General features: G+C 47.2%; 2 protein-coding genes across 3 annotated transcripts; both read left to right on the top strand.

The window, feature by feature from the left end:
- The first annotated feature begins 259 nt into the window (after nucleotides 1–259).
- Nucleotides 260–3,554, top strand: PSMB8 (proteasome 20S subunit beta 8). Its single transcript, XM_033216741.1, is given in 7 exon segments — nucleotides 260–296; nucleotides 299–420; nucleotides 1,182–1,329; nucleotides 1,491–1,602; nucleotides 2,011–2,140; nucleotides 2,543–2,747; nucleotides 3,225–3,554. Coding segments are annotated over 7 exon segments (828 nt in total). The 5' UTR covers nucleotides 260–274; the 3' UTR covers nucleotides 3,314–3,554.
- A 1,673-nt stretch (nucleotides 3,555–5,227) lies between these two features.
- On the top strand, nucleotides 5,228–16,224 carry TAP2 (transporter 2, ATP binding cassette subfamily B member). 2 transcript variants are annotated; one of them, XM_033216740.1, is made up of 12 exons: nucleotides 5,228–5,614; nucleotides 6,026–6,522; nucleotides 6,612–6,726; nucleotides 8,502–8,632; nucleotides 8,914–9,119; nucleotides 11,519–11,716; nucleotides 11,882–12,010; nucleotides 13,819–14,007; nucleotides 14,184–14,357; nucleotides 14,535–14,694; nucleotides 15,059–15,195; nucleotides 15,484–15,504. In XM_033216740.1, the coding sequence occupies exons 2-12, from the start codon at nucleotides 6,030–6,032 to the stop codon at nucleotides 15,487–15,489; spliced, it is 1,938 nt and encodes a 645-aa protein (XP_033072631.1). In that variant the 5' UTR covers nucleotides 5,228–5,614; nucleotides 6,026–6,029; the 3' UTR covers nucleotides 15,490–15,504. The 2 variants fall into 2 exon arrangements, with proteins under 2 accessions (XP_033072631.1, XP_033072630.1); XM_033216739.1 differs by lacking the exon at nucleotides 15,484–15,504 and adding an exon at nucleotides 15,562–16,224 and having other exon boundaries at nucleotides 5,240–5,614.
- The last annotated feature ends 374 nt before the right edge of the window (nucleotides 16,225–16,598 follow it).

Below are 16,598 nucleotides of genomic sequence, written 5' to 3'. Positions count from 1 at the left end.
TACTGTAACCCATCGCCAAGGGGGCTTTTGAAGGCGCCCGTCGCTTTCTCGCTTTCTTCGGACAACCCTTGACCCATCGTTCTCCCGACCCCCATAAAGGGAGAGCAGAGAAGACGGTCCCCAATATGATAGTCCTGGTCCAGGCACTAACTGTCCTTTTCTCGGAAAAGCCAGGGGGATGTGGAAAAGATTCTGGTTCCCTCCCCTTCGATCTGTGGCTTTCGCTTTCACTTCCTTCTCCGAGAACCGACAGATCTCCGGGTGCTGGGCGGTCATGGCGCTACTGGATGTATGCGGAGCCCCCGAGGGCAGCGGCCGGAATGGGCTCTCCCGGTTGCGGGAAGCGGGCATCGCTCGGACCCAGGACACTACAGTTTCTCTATGCGATCTCCAGAGCTCGCCTTACCCCGGGGAATGCAGGTCGGGGCTGTAGGAGGAACCCTCAGGGATGAGGGAAGGCGGGTGCTGAGGAGTGAAGGGTCGCCTGAGAGGAGGAGGCGAGAGCGGGAGCGCGGGGGACAGGGTGGGGGGCAGCCTTCAGTCCTGGAGAGCGCCAGACCCAAAGAAGAGGCCACGTGGGGATGGGGCCTGAGAGGAGGAAGTGCAGGTTAGGACAAAGAGTTACAGGTGAGGTGGGGGCTCCCAAAGGAAGACAAGATGGCTTTCCTGCCCTTGTCCACACACAAATCGTGGGGCCTTTTTCATGGGGTTATCACATGATATAGGAGCTGTGTGGTGTCTTGGGAAACCTATGAACTTTGCCTGCTGGCCTCGTCTCAGCAACTCACTGTTGCTCGACTTAGAACAAGTCACTTAGTCTAGGTCCCAAGCCTCTCTTCTGTAAAATGAGGATACTGTTACTAAACGGTGTTTTGTGAGGGTCCAATGGTTTATGCATGGAAGAAACACTTTAAGTCACTCTCAAAGTTTTTTCGTAATGGTAACATGTGCTTGCTTTCATTTCTATTGTGCTGGAAAATGGAAAAGGTTGATACGGCATGCCTCTTCTTTTCCTTCTCCCAAGTCGTTTCCTTCTAGAGATTGGTTATTAACTGTTTCATTTATTGATGGTTAGATAATTTCTGCATATCTCCTCACCCTCATACTCTCTAAAACCTTTTCCTGGAGCCTCTTACTACAGAATGTTTCATTGCCTTTCTCTACCTCTTTTCTCTTATCAGCCCACAGAATTCTTCCAGTCTCTGGGTGGGGACGGAGAAAGGAACGTTCAGATTGAGATGGCACATGGCACCACCACGCTTGCCTTCAAGTTCCAGCATGGAGTGATTGTAGCAGTGGATTCTCGGGCCTCAGCTGGGTCCTACATTGGTGAGTCTATACACTCCAGTAGGCTCCAGAATCTGGGGAGCTGGGCTCTCCTTTCTACAGGAGGCCAACTCTGCAGCAAAGTGGAAGTGGATGTTGATTTAGGACACACTGGGGGATCTGTGGAGTCATCCCTTCTCTCCCAAAACTCCATCTTCTTCCAGCTACTTTACGGGTGAACAAGGTGATTGAGATTAACCCTTACCTGCTTGGCACCATGTCTGGCTGTGCAGCAGACTGTCAGTACTGGGAGCGCCTGCTGGCCAAGGAATGCAGGTAAGTGAGGCCTCTCATCTTCCTTTCTTAGTCTAGTGGTTAATCCCTGGATCTCTCAGATCATTGCTCCTTACTCTTGTCCTATGTGGTCCATCTTAGTGCTAATAGCATATTTCACAAAACAGCTTTTTGGTGATAAGAACCTTCTCCCAAATCTCAGCCTGTGCTCCACACATAAGCCAGATAATATGTCAGTTATTTAGCACTGACACAGCCACCCTGGTGGGATAGTATCATTTACTAGGCTGCCTTTGTATGTTTCAGATACTTTAAATTCCAACTCTTTCTCTCATCTTTAGATCCTACAAAATAATTCCTTTCCAATGCTTATCTCTTCAATCATTTCCTGTCTCATCAAGTTGGAAAGAGCTAACCTCCCTTCCCTCACTCCACTTTGTCCTCACCCAGGCTGTACTATCTGCGAAATGGAGATCGTATTTCAGTGTCGGCAGCCTCCAAGCTGCTGTCCAACATGATGTGCCACTACCGGGGCATGGGCCTCTCTATGGGCAGTATGATCTGCGGCTGGGATAAGAAGGTGGGTTCTCCATGTTCCCCCACCGTGTCCCCCCACCATATCCCCCATGGATGACATACGTGTTTCCCATCATACGCTCCTACTCCCTCCTTGACAAGATGCATGGCATATAGAGTGCTTGGTTATAGAACTGTTCCAGTATATCCATGGACTATTTATTGACCCAGATATGAATCATTGCGTGAGTTTTGTAAGCTTGTCCCTTTTGTTAAATAGTTGATTTCAAGTTTGTTTTTTCTTTCTTATTTCCAAAGTTCTATGACTTTACCAGAGTGATTTCCTAATTCCAGTGTTCTTGTGGTAATATTAATTCTTTTGTCCACTTTTTATGACTCACATTTGAACCGCCATATTACCAACATCTTCCTCTCCAATTTCAGCCTGAAATCTTTCATCTTACAGGGTCCTGGACTCTACTACGTGGATGAACATGGGACTCGGCTCTCAGGAAATATGTTCTCCACTGGTAGTGGGAACACTTATGCCTACGGGGTCATGGACAGTGGCTATCGGCCTAATCTTAGCCCTGAAGAGGCCTATGACCTTGGCCGCAGGGCGATTGCTCATGCCACTCACAGAGACAGCTATTCTGGAGGCATTGTCAATAGTAAGAGACCACTGCTCCCACCATCATGCCTGGGAGGAATCAGCGGGCGGTTGGGGGATGATTTAAGATTGAGAAACCAGCGTGGCCAAGATGAAACCCCATCTCTACTAAAAATACAAAAATTAGCCAGACATGGTGACGAGTGCCTGTAGTCCCAGCTACTTGGGAGGCTGAGGCAGGAGAATCCCTTGAACCTGGGAGGTAGAACTTGGCAGTGAGCCAAGATCATGCCATTGCACTCCGGTCTGGGCCACAGAGCGAGACTCTGTCTCAAAAGAAAAAAAAAAAGATTGAAAGACTCAAAGGAGGGAGAGTGGTAGGAAGGAAATTTTCAGAGTCAGACGAAGGGCATTAAAGGCCCAGTCATATGGTTTTAAGCCTGCGCATGTGTCTTGTTGCTGCCTTCAACGTAACATCAGCGACAGGAACTTGCTGAGCTGAAGGGTGACTCCGAGTTCTTTTCTCATTTGTCCACAGTGTACCACATGAAGGAAGATGGTTGGGTAAAAGTAGAAAGTACAGATGTCAGTGACCTGCTGCACCAGTACCGGGAAGCCAACCAGTAATGGTGGTGGTGGCAGCTGGGCAGGTCTCCTCTGGGAGGGCTTGGCCGACTCAGGGACCTGAGCCACGTTAAGTCCCAGGAGAAGAAGAGGCCTAGCCTGAGCCAAAGAGAGAGTACGGTCTCAGCAGCCAGAGGAGGCTGGTGAAGTGCATCTTCTGCGTGTTCTCTATTTGAACAAGCATTTCCCCCAGGGAAACTTCTGGGTGCCCCACTAAGTAGAATAAAGAAAAACGGTTATAAATGCCTCTTGTGGCTGAATGGGGTTGGGCCTATGGTTGTTGGGTGGGGCAGGAAATAAAGAGACACTTTTTCTGGAGAAGAGACTCAGACCCCTATCTAAGAAATGTGGCCTTACCACATATTTCTTCCTGGGGTTTCCTTCCACACTCGTCTCTCCAAGACCTCAGGAAGGCTGTTCATTGTTGTCCATGGACATTTATTTGCAATTTCACATAGGTTAGGGTCCTTTCCATAGAGGGACACCTGGGGACTCCTGTGTGCTCCATTGTGAATGCTTTGAGGAACAGGGAGGAGGGCACCTAGGATAACTGTTTTTGACTTTATAGAGTAGGATGAAAAAGCTTCCACTTCACCTTAATACGGCAATCATATAAACACCATACCATGTACCCCAAATAACACTTTGGAGATATTGGATATTGAATATAAAGACAGACATTAGGGGTCCAATTTAATGATGTGTCATGCTGAATTGCAAGATGACAGGACTATAATTCTAGAGGAAGAGATCAGGGGGACTCCCCTAAGTGAGGAGTGCAGGGAAAATGTAAAAGACCCAGGTTAGAAGAAAAAGACACACATCATGAGATTTTCGGAATCATGCTGGAACTATGGACCGTGTCACTTTCCAGAGAATAAAGGAAACAAATGCTTGAAAGTAGGAGCATGAGCTTGAGCATGGAACTTTTTTCACTAGAGAGAGATACTTAAAATTCCAGAATGAATAGTTGTAAAAACTTTAGCCCCTACTTAAAATCCCTCCTCCCCACCACCACTGTTTTAAACTTTAAGTGACTCCTTGGTAGTCACACAGAAAACATTTCAAAATGGTGAGTTGGAATCCAAGCGACCCTTCCTTTGGGGATTTTGTTTGTTTGTTTTTAGTTTGGGAGGTGGTTTCAATCTGAAGAGTCCTTTCTGGAATAAACGAATCTTTCTGTTGCATAGGTAGGCTCTGGGTCAGGAAGGATATTTAGAAACCGGTTACTATTCTAAACAGTGTTAAAATAGAACAAGAACCAAAGCCCAGTACCGTGCATTTCCCTCATAGGCTGAAGGTGCACCCAGCATAATTTGGAATACAGGCTTAGAGGCATCTGAGCACGCGCCAGCTCAAGGTGCTCTGCTGAGAAGGACGGATAAAGAGAAGGACGGATGAAGAGGTCAGGGCCTCCTAAATTCAAAATCTGTACGTGAAAATCCCCTTTGGCCTGGTGAGATTGGTTGGAACCTTCTATTTAGGAGACGCCTGCATATTTTTTCGCTGGCCTAAAACTGGAGCTTGCATGGAACAGGGCACTTTTTTTTTTTTTTTTGTAGACAAAGTCTCACTCTTGTCGCCTAGGCTGGAGTGCAATGACCTGATCTCGGCTTACTGAAATCTCTGTCTCCTGAGTTCAAGCGATTCTCCTGCCTCAGCCTCCCGAGTAGCTGGGATTACAGGCGTCTGCCACCACGCCCTGGCTAATTTTTGTATTTTTAGTAGAGACAGGGTTTCGCCATGTTGTCCAGGCTGGTCTCGAACTCCTGACCCTAGGCGATCCGCCCATCTCGGCCTCCCAAAGTGCTGTGATTACAGGCGTGAGCCACCGCAAGAGGGCACTTCTTAACAGTAAGTTCAGAGCTTGAAGTAGTAACTTTGAGAAAATTTAATGATTCTCCAATTACAAAGCATTCTTCAATTACAAAGCAAGGACAACAGATAAAGTTGTCCTTGAGACAACTGTATTTTACTTAATGATACAGAAACATTTTTGCAGTTTTATATCCCAGAGTAACCACGACTAAGGGTGAGTGAGACTCATCGAGGCCTGTGCCTTGCGAACCAGAGTTCGGCCTCCCGTTCCGCTGTGTGCGGGTCTCGCGCGCCCCCTCCCGGCGGCCCAGCCCAGAATGAAGGCCTTGGCTGCGGAAGCGAAAGCGAAAGCTGCTGGAGCCCTGACGCCCGCCCCTGGCTGAGCGTAGCTGGCTGACCAGAGCCGGTAGCGAAGTTGGGAGAGGCGGAGCGGACCTCAGCGCTGAAGCAGAAGACCCCGGAGCTGCAGTCTCCCCGGCGCGGCTGGTGAGTTGGTGCGGAGGGGAAACTGGAGCGCCAACAGGGACGCAGCCCAAGTGACTACCCACTCTACGCTCCAGCTTCCCAGTCCCTCTGCACCCGGCGATAGGAGGGAGCCGAGCCCGAACCGCTTAGCTCTCTGCCGCAGGCGGGGGTGGGGGTGGGGGTCTGGGGATTTTTTTTTTTTTTAAGCACGAGGCTCCTGATGGTCATGCTTCCAGCTCCCCAGGCAGGCTGAAAGCTGTCTGTTGTAGGAGGGGTGTACAGATGAGCACCGGTTACTCAGGAGAGCTCTCAGGGTCGAATAGGATAAAATGAGAAGCCGATGGACGGATTGGGCGAAGCCAGGCGGGTAGGAGGGCAGGGACAAGGACTGGGACTCCACCCCCATAATTACTCATCTCGTATCCTTGACAGAGCCATGCCGCTCCCCGACCTGAGACCCTGGACCTTCCTGCTGCTGGTGGACGCGGCTTTACTGTGGCTGCTTCAGGGCCCTCTGGGGACTTTGCTTCCTCAAGGGCTGCCAGGACTATGGCTGGAGGGGACCGTGCGGCTGGGAGGGCTGTGGGGGCTGCTAAAGCTAAGAGGGCTGCTGGGATTTGTGGGGACAGTGCTGCCCCCACTCTGTCTGGCCACCCCCCTGACTGTCTCCCTGAGAGCCCTGGTCACGGGGGCCTCAAGTGCTCCCCCAGCCAGAGTCGCTTCAGCCTCTTGGAGCTGGCTGCTGGTGGGGTACGGGGCCGCAGGGCTCAGCTGGTCACTGTGGGCTGTTCTGAGCCCTCCTGGAGCCCAGGAGAAGGAGCAGGACCAGGTGAACAACAAAGTCTTGATGTGGAGGCTGCTGAAGCTCTCCAGGCCGGACCTGCCTCTCCTCGTTGCCGCCTTCTTCTTCCTTGTCCTTGCTGTCTTAGGTGAGTCAGGAGAGGACGTTGTGAGTTGGAGGTGGAAAAAGGGCCTGGGCACCAGTACATTCATGTGTTATTTTTCATGCCTCTCTCAGGTGAGACATTAATCCCTCGCTATTCTGGTCGTGTGATTGACATCCTGGGAGGTGATTTTGACCCCCATGCCTTTGCCAGTGCCATCTTCTTCATGTGCCTCTTCTCCTTTGGCAGGTAGGTGATGGGCAGCTCGGTCCATTTGCTAGCCCCAGATCTTTACAGGGGTCTTCACTTCCCTAACTCTATTTCTAGGCCCTTTCAGGTGCAAAGCACAAAAATACTCAAACTAAAATATGGCGAATGTAGTCACCATTCTGTTTCATCTATCCATTCATTTCTTCCTTCATTCATATTCATCCAATATCTTCAAAGTTTATCTGATCTTATTATAGGTAGAAGTTATGAGTGAAGGTAGTACCAAAGGAATTGAAGTCTCAGATGGAATGCCTCTCAGTTGTCTCTCAACATTCCTAGGCCCATGAAATTCCATTTCTTTCTGCCTCCTACCGCTAAGTCTGTCTCCAAAGTATCTCTCCAGGGTCACTCTCTCCTCAGGACGGGCATGCTTCTCCCTCTCACTCTTCTTTCCCAACTTACCTTGCCAGTCCCTGAAGATCTTACTCTGAGGCTTATCACCTTTCTTTCCAGAATCATTACTCTTTTCCCTTCACTTGCTTTCCCTTCTCTTTCTAGACATACTCAAACAAACAAACTGTTTGATAAGGCTTGGACTGGGATGAGGTGAGTGAGGCACCTGGGGTGCAAAGTTTAAGGAGGTGCGCACTCACCTTACCCAAATCCCAGCCGGCCTGATTGTCTCTATTTTTATGGTCATACTTAATTTAGAATACCCTCAAAAACCATTTCTTCATTGTGCCTTCATTCCATCCTGGCTGCTTTCTGCTGAAACTGCAGTCATGCACTGCATAATGATGTTCTGCATAATGATGTTTAGGTCAATGATGGGCCACATATAAGATGGTGGACCCACAAGATTATAATACTGTATTTTTACTGTATCTTTTCTATGTTTAGATACACAAATACTTACCTCTGTGTTACAGTCACCCACAGTGTTAGGTGCAGTCATATGTTGTACAGATTTGTAGTCTAGGAGGAATAGGCTAAACTACATGGCCTAGGTGTGCAGTAGGCTATGACATCTAGGTTTGTGTAAGTACATTCCACGATGCTCACACAACGATGAAACTATCTAATGACACATTTCTCAGAATGCATCCCTTTCATTAAAGTCCAAACCCTCATTATATCATGTCTGACTATTCCAAATGCCTCTTCAATATGGTAACTAAATTTGTGTTAGAAACATATATGTTGTAAAATACCTGCTTTTATGCTTTTATATTTTTTCCTCTAAGTTTTACTGTAGACATGTAGTTGGTCTAAGAGGAATTCTCCAACCTGAAGGATGAAAGATGGGAACCACATGACTTGGGCTCCAGGGAATGGTGGGGCAGGGAGTTTATTACTGCAGTTCCCATGATGAAGTATCTATGGTGACAGAGAAGGGCTTTGGGTATGGGGCAGGAAGGAGACGAAGGCAGAGGAGACGCACAGAGGGACAAGCCTGAGGGAGGCCAGGACAGAAACAAGCACTGGGATACTTGTTTTCACAATATCTTTTCCCTTCTATTGTAGCCTTCTATTGTGTCTAGTACAGAGTGCACTCCATAAATACTTGTGAATTTGTACATGTTATGATTTTGTTCTCACATCTAGCTCACCACGTCTCTCCTTTCTTCTTCCTCTGTGTATTCCTTGCCTCTTCTCTCTCTGTGTGTCTGTCTCTCATTTCTTTCTCTTTTGCCTCTTCTGGCATGCTTTCCCCCGACTTTGTGCTTCTCTGCACTCCTGCCTTGCTCCTCTGTTTCACCCGCTGGCTTGCTCCTTCTCTGCATCTCCCTCCCCTCTCATCTCCTACCCCGCAGCTCACTGTTTGCAGGCTGCCGAGGAGGCTGCTTCACCTACACCATGTCTAGAATCAACTTGCGGATCCGGGAGCAGCTTTTCTCCTCCCTGCTGCGCCAGGACCTCGGTTTCTTCCAGGAGGCTAAGACAGGTGGGACCTGGAGTCCAGGTCTGGGATTCCCATGGACGTCCCTTGCCCCTCAGTGATCTTCCATCCACAGCCTCTCCTCCTGCCTTCACCCGTATGCCAGGACCTGGGGATGCTTTTCTCTCATTTGGGACGGGGGAGAAGCAGCCTCCACTGTCCCTCTGCAGGTGAACGAGGATGTTCGGAGGAGGGGGCTGTGTCAGAGGGAACGGTCAGGAGGGAGTTTCTGGGGGCTCTGCAGTACACATGGTTTCCTCTTTCCTCACCTGCTCTGTCCTTCTTAGGGGAGCTGAACTCACGGCTGAGCTCAGATACCACCCTGATGAGTAACTGGCTTCCTTTAAATGCCAATGTGCTCTTGCGAAGTCTGGTGAAAGTGGTGGGGCTGTATGGCTTCATGCTCAGCATATCGCCTCGACTCACCCTCCTTTCTCTGCTGGACGTGCCCTTCACAATAGCAGCCGAGAAGGTGTACAACACCCGCCATCAGGTGAGTGTGCATGTAAGGGAACCCCAAAGGGAGAATAAAACTGACAGGTGAGGAGGCTTCCACATTTGTGGCTAGAGGATCTCCTAGAGAGAGATGTTCTCTTCTCAGCCCTTAGGGGAGAAGGTATATTGTATACTACATTTTGCTTATCCAGCCATCCAACAATGGATATTAGAGTTCAGAAGGTTCATGATTCTCCAGAACTGTAAACAAAAATGTAAAAGTGTGTGTGAGGGTGTGGGGGAGGGAATAGGGAGGGGAGATGATAGGAGACAACTTTTCATTAGCTTCTTAAAGGAGTCTGTACATCCCCTGCCCCCACTGCGAAGATTAAAAATAATTTCTTGGAGGCTTTTAGGCAGGGAGATTTTCCCTTTAAAATCAGCAGAAGAAGTCTGGATGAAGCATAGGGAAAGGAGGCGTCATCAGGAAGTCCTGAGTCTGAATGTCAGCTCCACCTTCTCTTTTTCTCTTATATTGTGGTAAAACATACATAATATAAAATTTACCATTTTAACCATTTGAAGTGTACAGTGCAGTGACATTTAGGAAACCCACATTGTTATTGGGCAACCATTGTCACCATCTATCTCCAGAACCTTTTTCATCTTCCTAAAGTGAAACTTTGTACCCACTAAACAGTAACTGCCTACTGCCCCCAACCCCTGGCCCCTGGCAACCTCCATTGTACCTTCTGTCTCTGTGAATTTGATGACTCCAGATACTATACGTAACTGGAACCATACAGTATTTGTCTTTTTGTGACTGGCTTATTTTACTTAGCATAATGTCTTCAGGCCTCATCCCTATGGTAGCATGTATTAGAATTTCCTCCCTTTTAAGGCTGCATAATATTCTGTTGTGTGCATATGTCACATTTTGATTATCCATCTGTCAATGGACATTTGCGTTTTTTCCACCTTTTGGCTATTGTGAATTATGCTGCTGTGGACATGAGTGTACAAATACTTGTTTGATACCCTGCTTTTGGTTCTTTTGGGTATATACTTAGAAGAGGAGTTGCTGGATCATATGGTAATTCTATTTAAAAATTTTTGAGGAACCATGTATTAGTCCATTTTTACACTGCTGATAAAGACACACCCAAGATTGGGCAATTTACAAAAGAAAGAGATTTATTGGACTTACAGTTCCGCGTGGCCGAGAAGACCTCACAATCATGGCGGAAGGTGAAAGACACATTTCACATGGCAGCAGACAAGAGAAAAGAGAGCTTGTGCAGGGGAACTCCCCTTCCTCCCCTTCTTAACACCACCATATCTCGTGAGACTTATTCATTATCACAAGAACAGCACGGGAAAGACTTGCTCCCATGATTGAATTACCTCCTACCCAGTCCCTCCCACGACACATGGGAATTCAAGATGAGATTTGGGGAGGGACACAGCCACACTGTATCAAACCACCACACAGTTTTCCATAGCGGAGGCAACAATTTTAAATTCCCACCAGCGGTGCATAAGGTTTCCAATTTCTCCACATCCTCATCAACACTTACTACTTTTTGTTGTCTTTTTTTTTTTCTGATAGCCATCCTAATGGTGGTGATTAGGTGATTAGGATTATCTCATTGTGGTTTTGATTTGCATTTCCCTAATGATTAGTAAATGTTGAGCATCTTTTCGTGTGTTTTTTAGCCATTTATGTATCTTTTTTGAAAGAATGTAAGTTCTTTGCCCGTTTTTTGTTTTTTTTTTTTTTGAGTTATGGGAGTTCACTAAATGTTTTGCATATTAATTTCTTATCAGATATATGATTCACAAATATTTTCTTGCATTTGTGGTTGCTTTTTCACTCTGTCGATAGAGTTCTTTGATGCACAAATGTTTTAGATTCTGATGAAGTAGTGCTCGCTTCGGCAGCACATATATACTAAAATTGGAACGATTCTGATGAAGTCTGATTTATCTATTTTTTGTTGTCTGTGCTTTTGGTGTGATGTCCAAGAAATCATTGCCAGATCTAGTGGCATGAGGCTCTTCTCCTACATTTTCCTAGGAGTTTTATAGTGTTAGCTCTTACGCTGAGGCCTCTGATCCATTTGGAATTACATCTCCACCTTTCTTAACTATCTGTGGCTCCCTGGGAAAACTATGCTTCCTTCCTGATTCAGACACTGGGGATGGGAGAATTACCTCAAATGAAGGTTAAAAAAAATTGCATGTATCTTCTATACTACCTAACACTGAGAGCTCGATAATATTTTGTTCCCTTGCTCCTTCACTCTTACTCCTTCTGGAAAGAAGAGTAAGGAAGAAGGAAAGAAACAGTTTGGTATTTTTAGGTAGACTAGGGAGCATCGCATAGGCTGGAATAAGATGTGGGGGCCTGCTGTCTCTGCCACATCAGCCCCGGTGTTTGCTGACCCTCTTTTCCAGGCAGTGCTTCGGGAGATCCAGGATGCAGTGGCCAGGGCAGGGCAGGTGGTGCGGGAGGCTGTTGGAGGGTTGCAGACCGTTCGCAGTTTTGGGGCTGAGGAGCATGAAGTCTGTCGCTATAAAGAGGCCCTTGAACAATGCCGGCAGCTGTATTGGCGGAGAGACCTGGAATGTGCCTTGTACCTACTCGTAACGAGGGTAAGATAGCAGAGTGGTTGTGAAAGGAGCCCAGGAAAAGGGGAGGGAAAGGGAAAGTGAAACTACAGCTGGTTCTGGGGGCCTTTGCAGGTCAGTCTCATAGAGGCAGAGAGGGGGAAAGAATGGGAAGACTCCCAGCCTCATCTCTTTCTTCTCCTCTCCCAGGTGCTGCACTTGGGGGTGCAGGTGCTGATGCTGAGCTGTGGGCTGCAGCAGATGCAGGATGGGGAGCTCACCCAGGGCAGCCTGCTTTCCTTTATGATCTACCAGAAAAGCGTGGGGAGCTATGTGCACGTGAGTGAGGAGCCAAGCCTGCTCTCCTTTTTTCCCTTTCTTTTTCTTTGTGGCCTTCTGGGCCTTGGGCTTTATTTGTTCCTTTTAACAATACAATACAAAACCAAAGCCCCCAAGTAATTTTGCTATGGAGAATTTTAAACCTATGCCAAAAGTGAGACAAAATACTTTTACAAATTCGCATGTATACATCCTGTGCTTTAACAATGATCAACTCATGCCCAATCTTGTTTGATCTGTATCCCCAGCCACTTCCCCACCCATATTATTCTGAAGCAAATCCAAGATATTATATAGTTTCATCTGTAAATATTTTGGTATGTTTCTTAAAAATATAAACATCTTTAAAAGTATATAACAATAAAGCCATTATCACACCAAAAAATTAACAATAGTTCTTAAAATTTATCAAATATAGTTAGTCGTCAAATTTCCACTTGTGCTATCCATGTAATATATGTGTATGAGTGTGTTTATTGTACTTTGCTTGAATCAGGATCCAAAAACGGCCACATATTGTGATTGGTTGATACATCTTTCAAGTCTATCTATCTATCTATGTGTCTATCTAAGTCAGTCTGTCTGTCTGTCTATCTATCTGTCTATCTATCTATCTATCTATCTATCTATGTCTATCTATAAATCTAAGTCTATCTATCTATCTATCTAAGTCTATCTATCTATCTCTCTCTCTATCTATCTCTATATGTCTATCTATCTATATCTAAGTCTATCTATCTATCTAAGTCTATCTATCTATCTATCTATCTATCTATCTATCTATCTATATCTATCTAAGTATCTATCTATCTATGTCTGTCTAAGTCTATCTATGTCTATCTATCTATATTATCTATCTATCTATCTATCTATCTATCTATCTATCTATCTATCATCTATCTGTCTGTCTCCATCTGTCTATCTGTCTATCTATCCATGCATCCATCCATCAATCCATGTGTCTTTCTAAAAGTTTCCCTTGCACAGTTTATTTGCTGAAGAAATAGGTTGTTTGTCCTGTGGAGTTTCTTAGGGTCTGGATTTTGTTGACTGAATCCTGTGGTATTATATGCTCTTCTGCCTCTGTATTTCCTGTCTATTGATAGATACACCTAGAAGCTTGTGAGATTGAGGGTTTTTTTTTTTTTTTTTGTCTTTTTCCAGCAACAGTGCTTTTTAGGTGGTGATGCTTTCTTCCTCCAAGAGTCACACAATGTCTGGTTCTCTATTTGTGGCAACATCAGCCACCGATGAGCAGTACCTAGATCCATGACAGAATAGGGCTGCAAAAGGGAGCAGCCTATCATTGATGAGGAAAGGCAGAGTGAGCATTTAGGTCTCTTCCTACATTTACAGTTCTCAAAAACAGCTACTTCATCCAGGGCTTTATTTAAACATTTTCCTAGACACTTGATAAACATCTTTTTTGTGTAGAGAACTGCGCTAGGCACTCTGATGGCTACACAGGTGAGTTGGACACAGTGCCTGCATTTAAGGAGTTCCCATCTAATCAAGCAAGACAGAACCGGGCCCAAGTAATAGGAAGCAGTAACTGAAAAGATCTGGGGCTAGAGGCAATGCTGAATGGCAGGAGAATGGACTGTATATCCTTTACATTGCAAATTGGAACACTGGGGTATTGGTGCCGCTTTAAAATTCCATCCAAATTGTACATTTAAAGGTGGAGAATCTCTTTTGAATACGGAGGAGGAGCAGTACAGTTGTGAGTGGAGTGTGTGAAGAGTTGGGAGGGTGGTCTCTGGTGGAAGCGTGTTTGATTAGCTGGCTCTCCCATTCCTGTTTTCCAGACCCTGGTATACATATATGGGGATATGCTCAGCAACGTGGGAGCTGCGGACAAGGTTTTCTCCTACATGGACCGACAGCCAAATCTGCCCTCACCTGGCACACTGGCCCCCACCACTCTGCAGGGGGTTGTGAAATTCCAAGACGTCTCCTTTGCATATCCCAATCGCCCTGACAGGCCTGTGCTCAAGGTGCCTGAAAGAGGGAGGAAACCTGGACCCTTGCTCTCTGCTGCTAATGCTTAATTGGACATCACAGCCTGTAGTTCATTTGCCTCTGAGAAACTGGTCTTGCCTCTCCTAGGAAGAGAAATAGAGGGATTTTGAGGGAGAAGGGGCAGGCCCTTAACTCTTTTCTGGTTTTCTAGGGGCTGACGTTCACCCTACGTCCTGGTGAGGTGACTGCGCTGGTGGGACCCAATGGGTCTGGGAAGAGCACAGTGGCTGCCCTGCTGCAGAATCTGTACCAGCCCACCGCGGGACAGGTGCTGCTGGATGGAAAGCCCGTCTCCCAATATGAACACTGCTACCTGCACAGCCAGGTGGGTGAGGAGGGAGAAGACAGGGGACAGGAGAAGGGAACATGTACAGAGAGAGGATGGGAGATCCACGGGAAGACGCACCAGGTGTTCATTCTGAGGGAGGTAGGTGGGGAGGACAAGAGGGCCCCTGCCTTGGGGGTTTATACATAGTCCTCTGGCCCTGTCTCCTCTGCACAGGTGGTTTCAGTTGGGCAGGAGCCTGTGCTGTTCTCCGGTTCTGTGAGGAACAACATTGCTTATGGGCTGCAGAGCTGCGAAGATGATAAGGTGATGGCGGCTGCCCAGGCTGCCCACGCAGATGACTTCATCCAGGAAATGGAGCATGGAATATACACAGGTATCTTCTACAAATTGTAAGCCTGCTCCTTCAGTAAAAAAGAGAAAATCAGGCTTACTCCTAGTGGTGAGAGTCGTGTCCCTGTAACTTGATGTTTGCTGTTCCTCTGCCCTTTCCTCCATTCCTATGTCTCCTTCTGCGCACCCTGAATTCTTCAGCTTCCATCTTGCTCAAGAGCCTTTGTTTGCAGAAAGCAATGCAGCAGTGGTGCTCCCTCCACCGGCAGCCTCGTCGGGTTTCCATCCCATGGCCCTCCTCCCACCTCCCGAGGTCCTACTGGAAGTACCTGCTATGCACTTGTCCCTCCTTGTATGTTGTCTCTGTCACTTGTATCTGAGGAAGGGAATTTCTCTGATTTCCTCAGATGTAGGGGAGAAGGGGAGCCAGCTGGCTGCGGGACAGAAACAACGTCTGGCCATTGCCCGGGCCCTTGTGCGAGACCCACGAGTCCTCATCCTGGATGAGGCCACTAGTGCCCTGGATGTGCAGTGTGAGCAGGCCGTGAGTACCGTGAGAGGGGCAGGGGACAGTGGGGCCTGGGAACGGGCACGCTGGGAGGATCAGCCTGTGCAGAATTGGGCAGAGGGAGGACGAAGGACCTACTAGTGGAAAGAGTCTGTGCCTTCTTGGGGTTGGGGAATGGAATCTGGTGGTGTGAAGGCAGCCCCGATTCCTCCTGGGCTCCCGTTCCTCCAGCTGTGGCAGTGCAGCCAGGTGAGAAGGGCAGTCCAGGCCTTTATCTACTGCCCTTTCCTACCTTCTTTTATCTCACACCTTCTTTACCCTAAGTCCTAAGAGATGGTGCCCAGGTGGATGTGGTGTCCGTCTCATTCCTATCTTTCTGAGGCACTGTGATCACCCCTTCAGCTGCAGGACTGGAATTCCCGTGGGGATCGCACGGTGCTGGTGATCGCTCACAGGCTGCAGACAGTTCAGAGCGCCCACCAGATCCTGGTGCTCCAGGAGGGTGAGCTGCAGAAGCTTGCCCAGCTCCAAGAGGGGCAGGACATCTATTCCCGCCTGGTGCAGCAGCGGCTGATGGACTGAGGCCCCAGGGATACTGGGCTGTCTTCTCAGGGGTGTCTCCAGGACCCAGAGCTGTTCCTACTTTGAGTTTCCCAGAGCTGTGCAGCCAGATAGTTGTTCCTGAGTTGCAGGCACGATGGAGATTTAAACCCTGTGTGCTTTTGGTGGGATGGAGGGGTGGGGTGGGGTTGGGTGGGGGCTGTCTGTGTCCAGGAAACTTAATTCCTTGGTGACTAGAGCTTTGCCTGGTGATGAGGAGTATTTTGTGGCATAATAAATATATTTTAAAATATTTTCCTTCTTACATGAACTGTATACATTCATATAGAAAATTTAGACAATATAAAAAAGTACAAAGAAGAAAAGTAAAAGCACCCATTGTGTCACTTCCCGGAGATAACCATAGTTACTATTTTGCTGCCTGTCCCATCAGTCGTTTGTCTGTTTTTTGAGATAGAAATTAACAAAAAATGACATAAATATTGATGAGATTGCCTTTCTATATCCTTCCCTGTTCCCACCAGTGTCTGCTATTTTGAAAAAGCTAGGGTATGGAGGGAGAGAGAACAGTTCCCTGATGAACGGTATTAATAACGACATTGGTAACAGCTACCATTGATAGAGTTTTGATGTGAGTAGGAACTGTGCTGAGTGTTTTTAATGTATTATCGTTTTTAATCGTTATCCCCAACCCTGTGAGATTGGTTATTACCCCCGTTTTACAGATGAGGAAACTGAAGCTCACAGGGGTTAAATGACTTTCCCAAGGCGGTCGTAGTGGTGGACTTGGAGTTTGAACACAGGCCTGACCCTAAAGTCCACCCCCTGACCCAATAAATTATATTGCATCTTGGGTTCATAAACCCTAATCCATAATC

This window comes from Trachypithecus francoisi, unplaced genomic scaffold (genome assembly GCF_009764315.1).
Source record: "Trachypithecus francoisi isolate TF-2019V2 unplaced genomic scaffold, Tfra_2.0 Lachesis_group10, whole genome shotgun sequence".
NCBI classification, from domain to species: domain Eukaryota; kingdom Metazoa; phylum Chordata; class Mammalia; order Primates; family Cercopithecidae; genus Trachypithecus; species Trachypithecus francoisi.
This window is presented reverse-complemented; position numbering and strand designations above follow the sequence as displayed.

Coding starts and splice junctions, on each gene's coding strand:
- TAP2 (XM_033216739.1), top strand. CDS start 6,030: ATGCCGCTCCCCGACCTGAGACCCTGGACCTTCCTGCTGCTGGTGGAC. Junction 6,727..8,501: donor TGCCTCTTCTCCTTTGGCAG/GTAGGTGATGGG, acceptor CCTACCCCGCAG/CTCACTGTTTGCAGGCTGCC. Junction 14,008..14,183: donor CTGACAGGCCTGTGCTCAAG/GTGCCTGAAAGA, acceptor CTGGTTTTCTAG/GGGCTGACGTTCACCCTACG.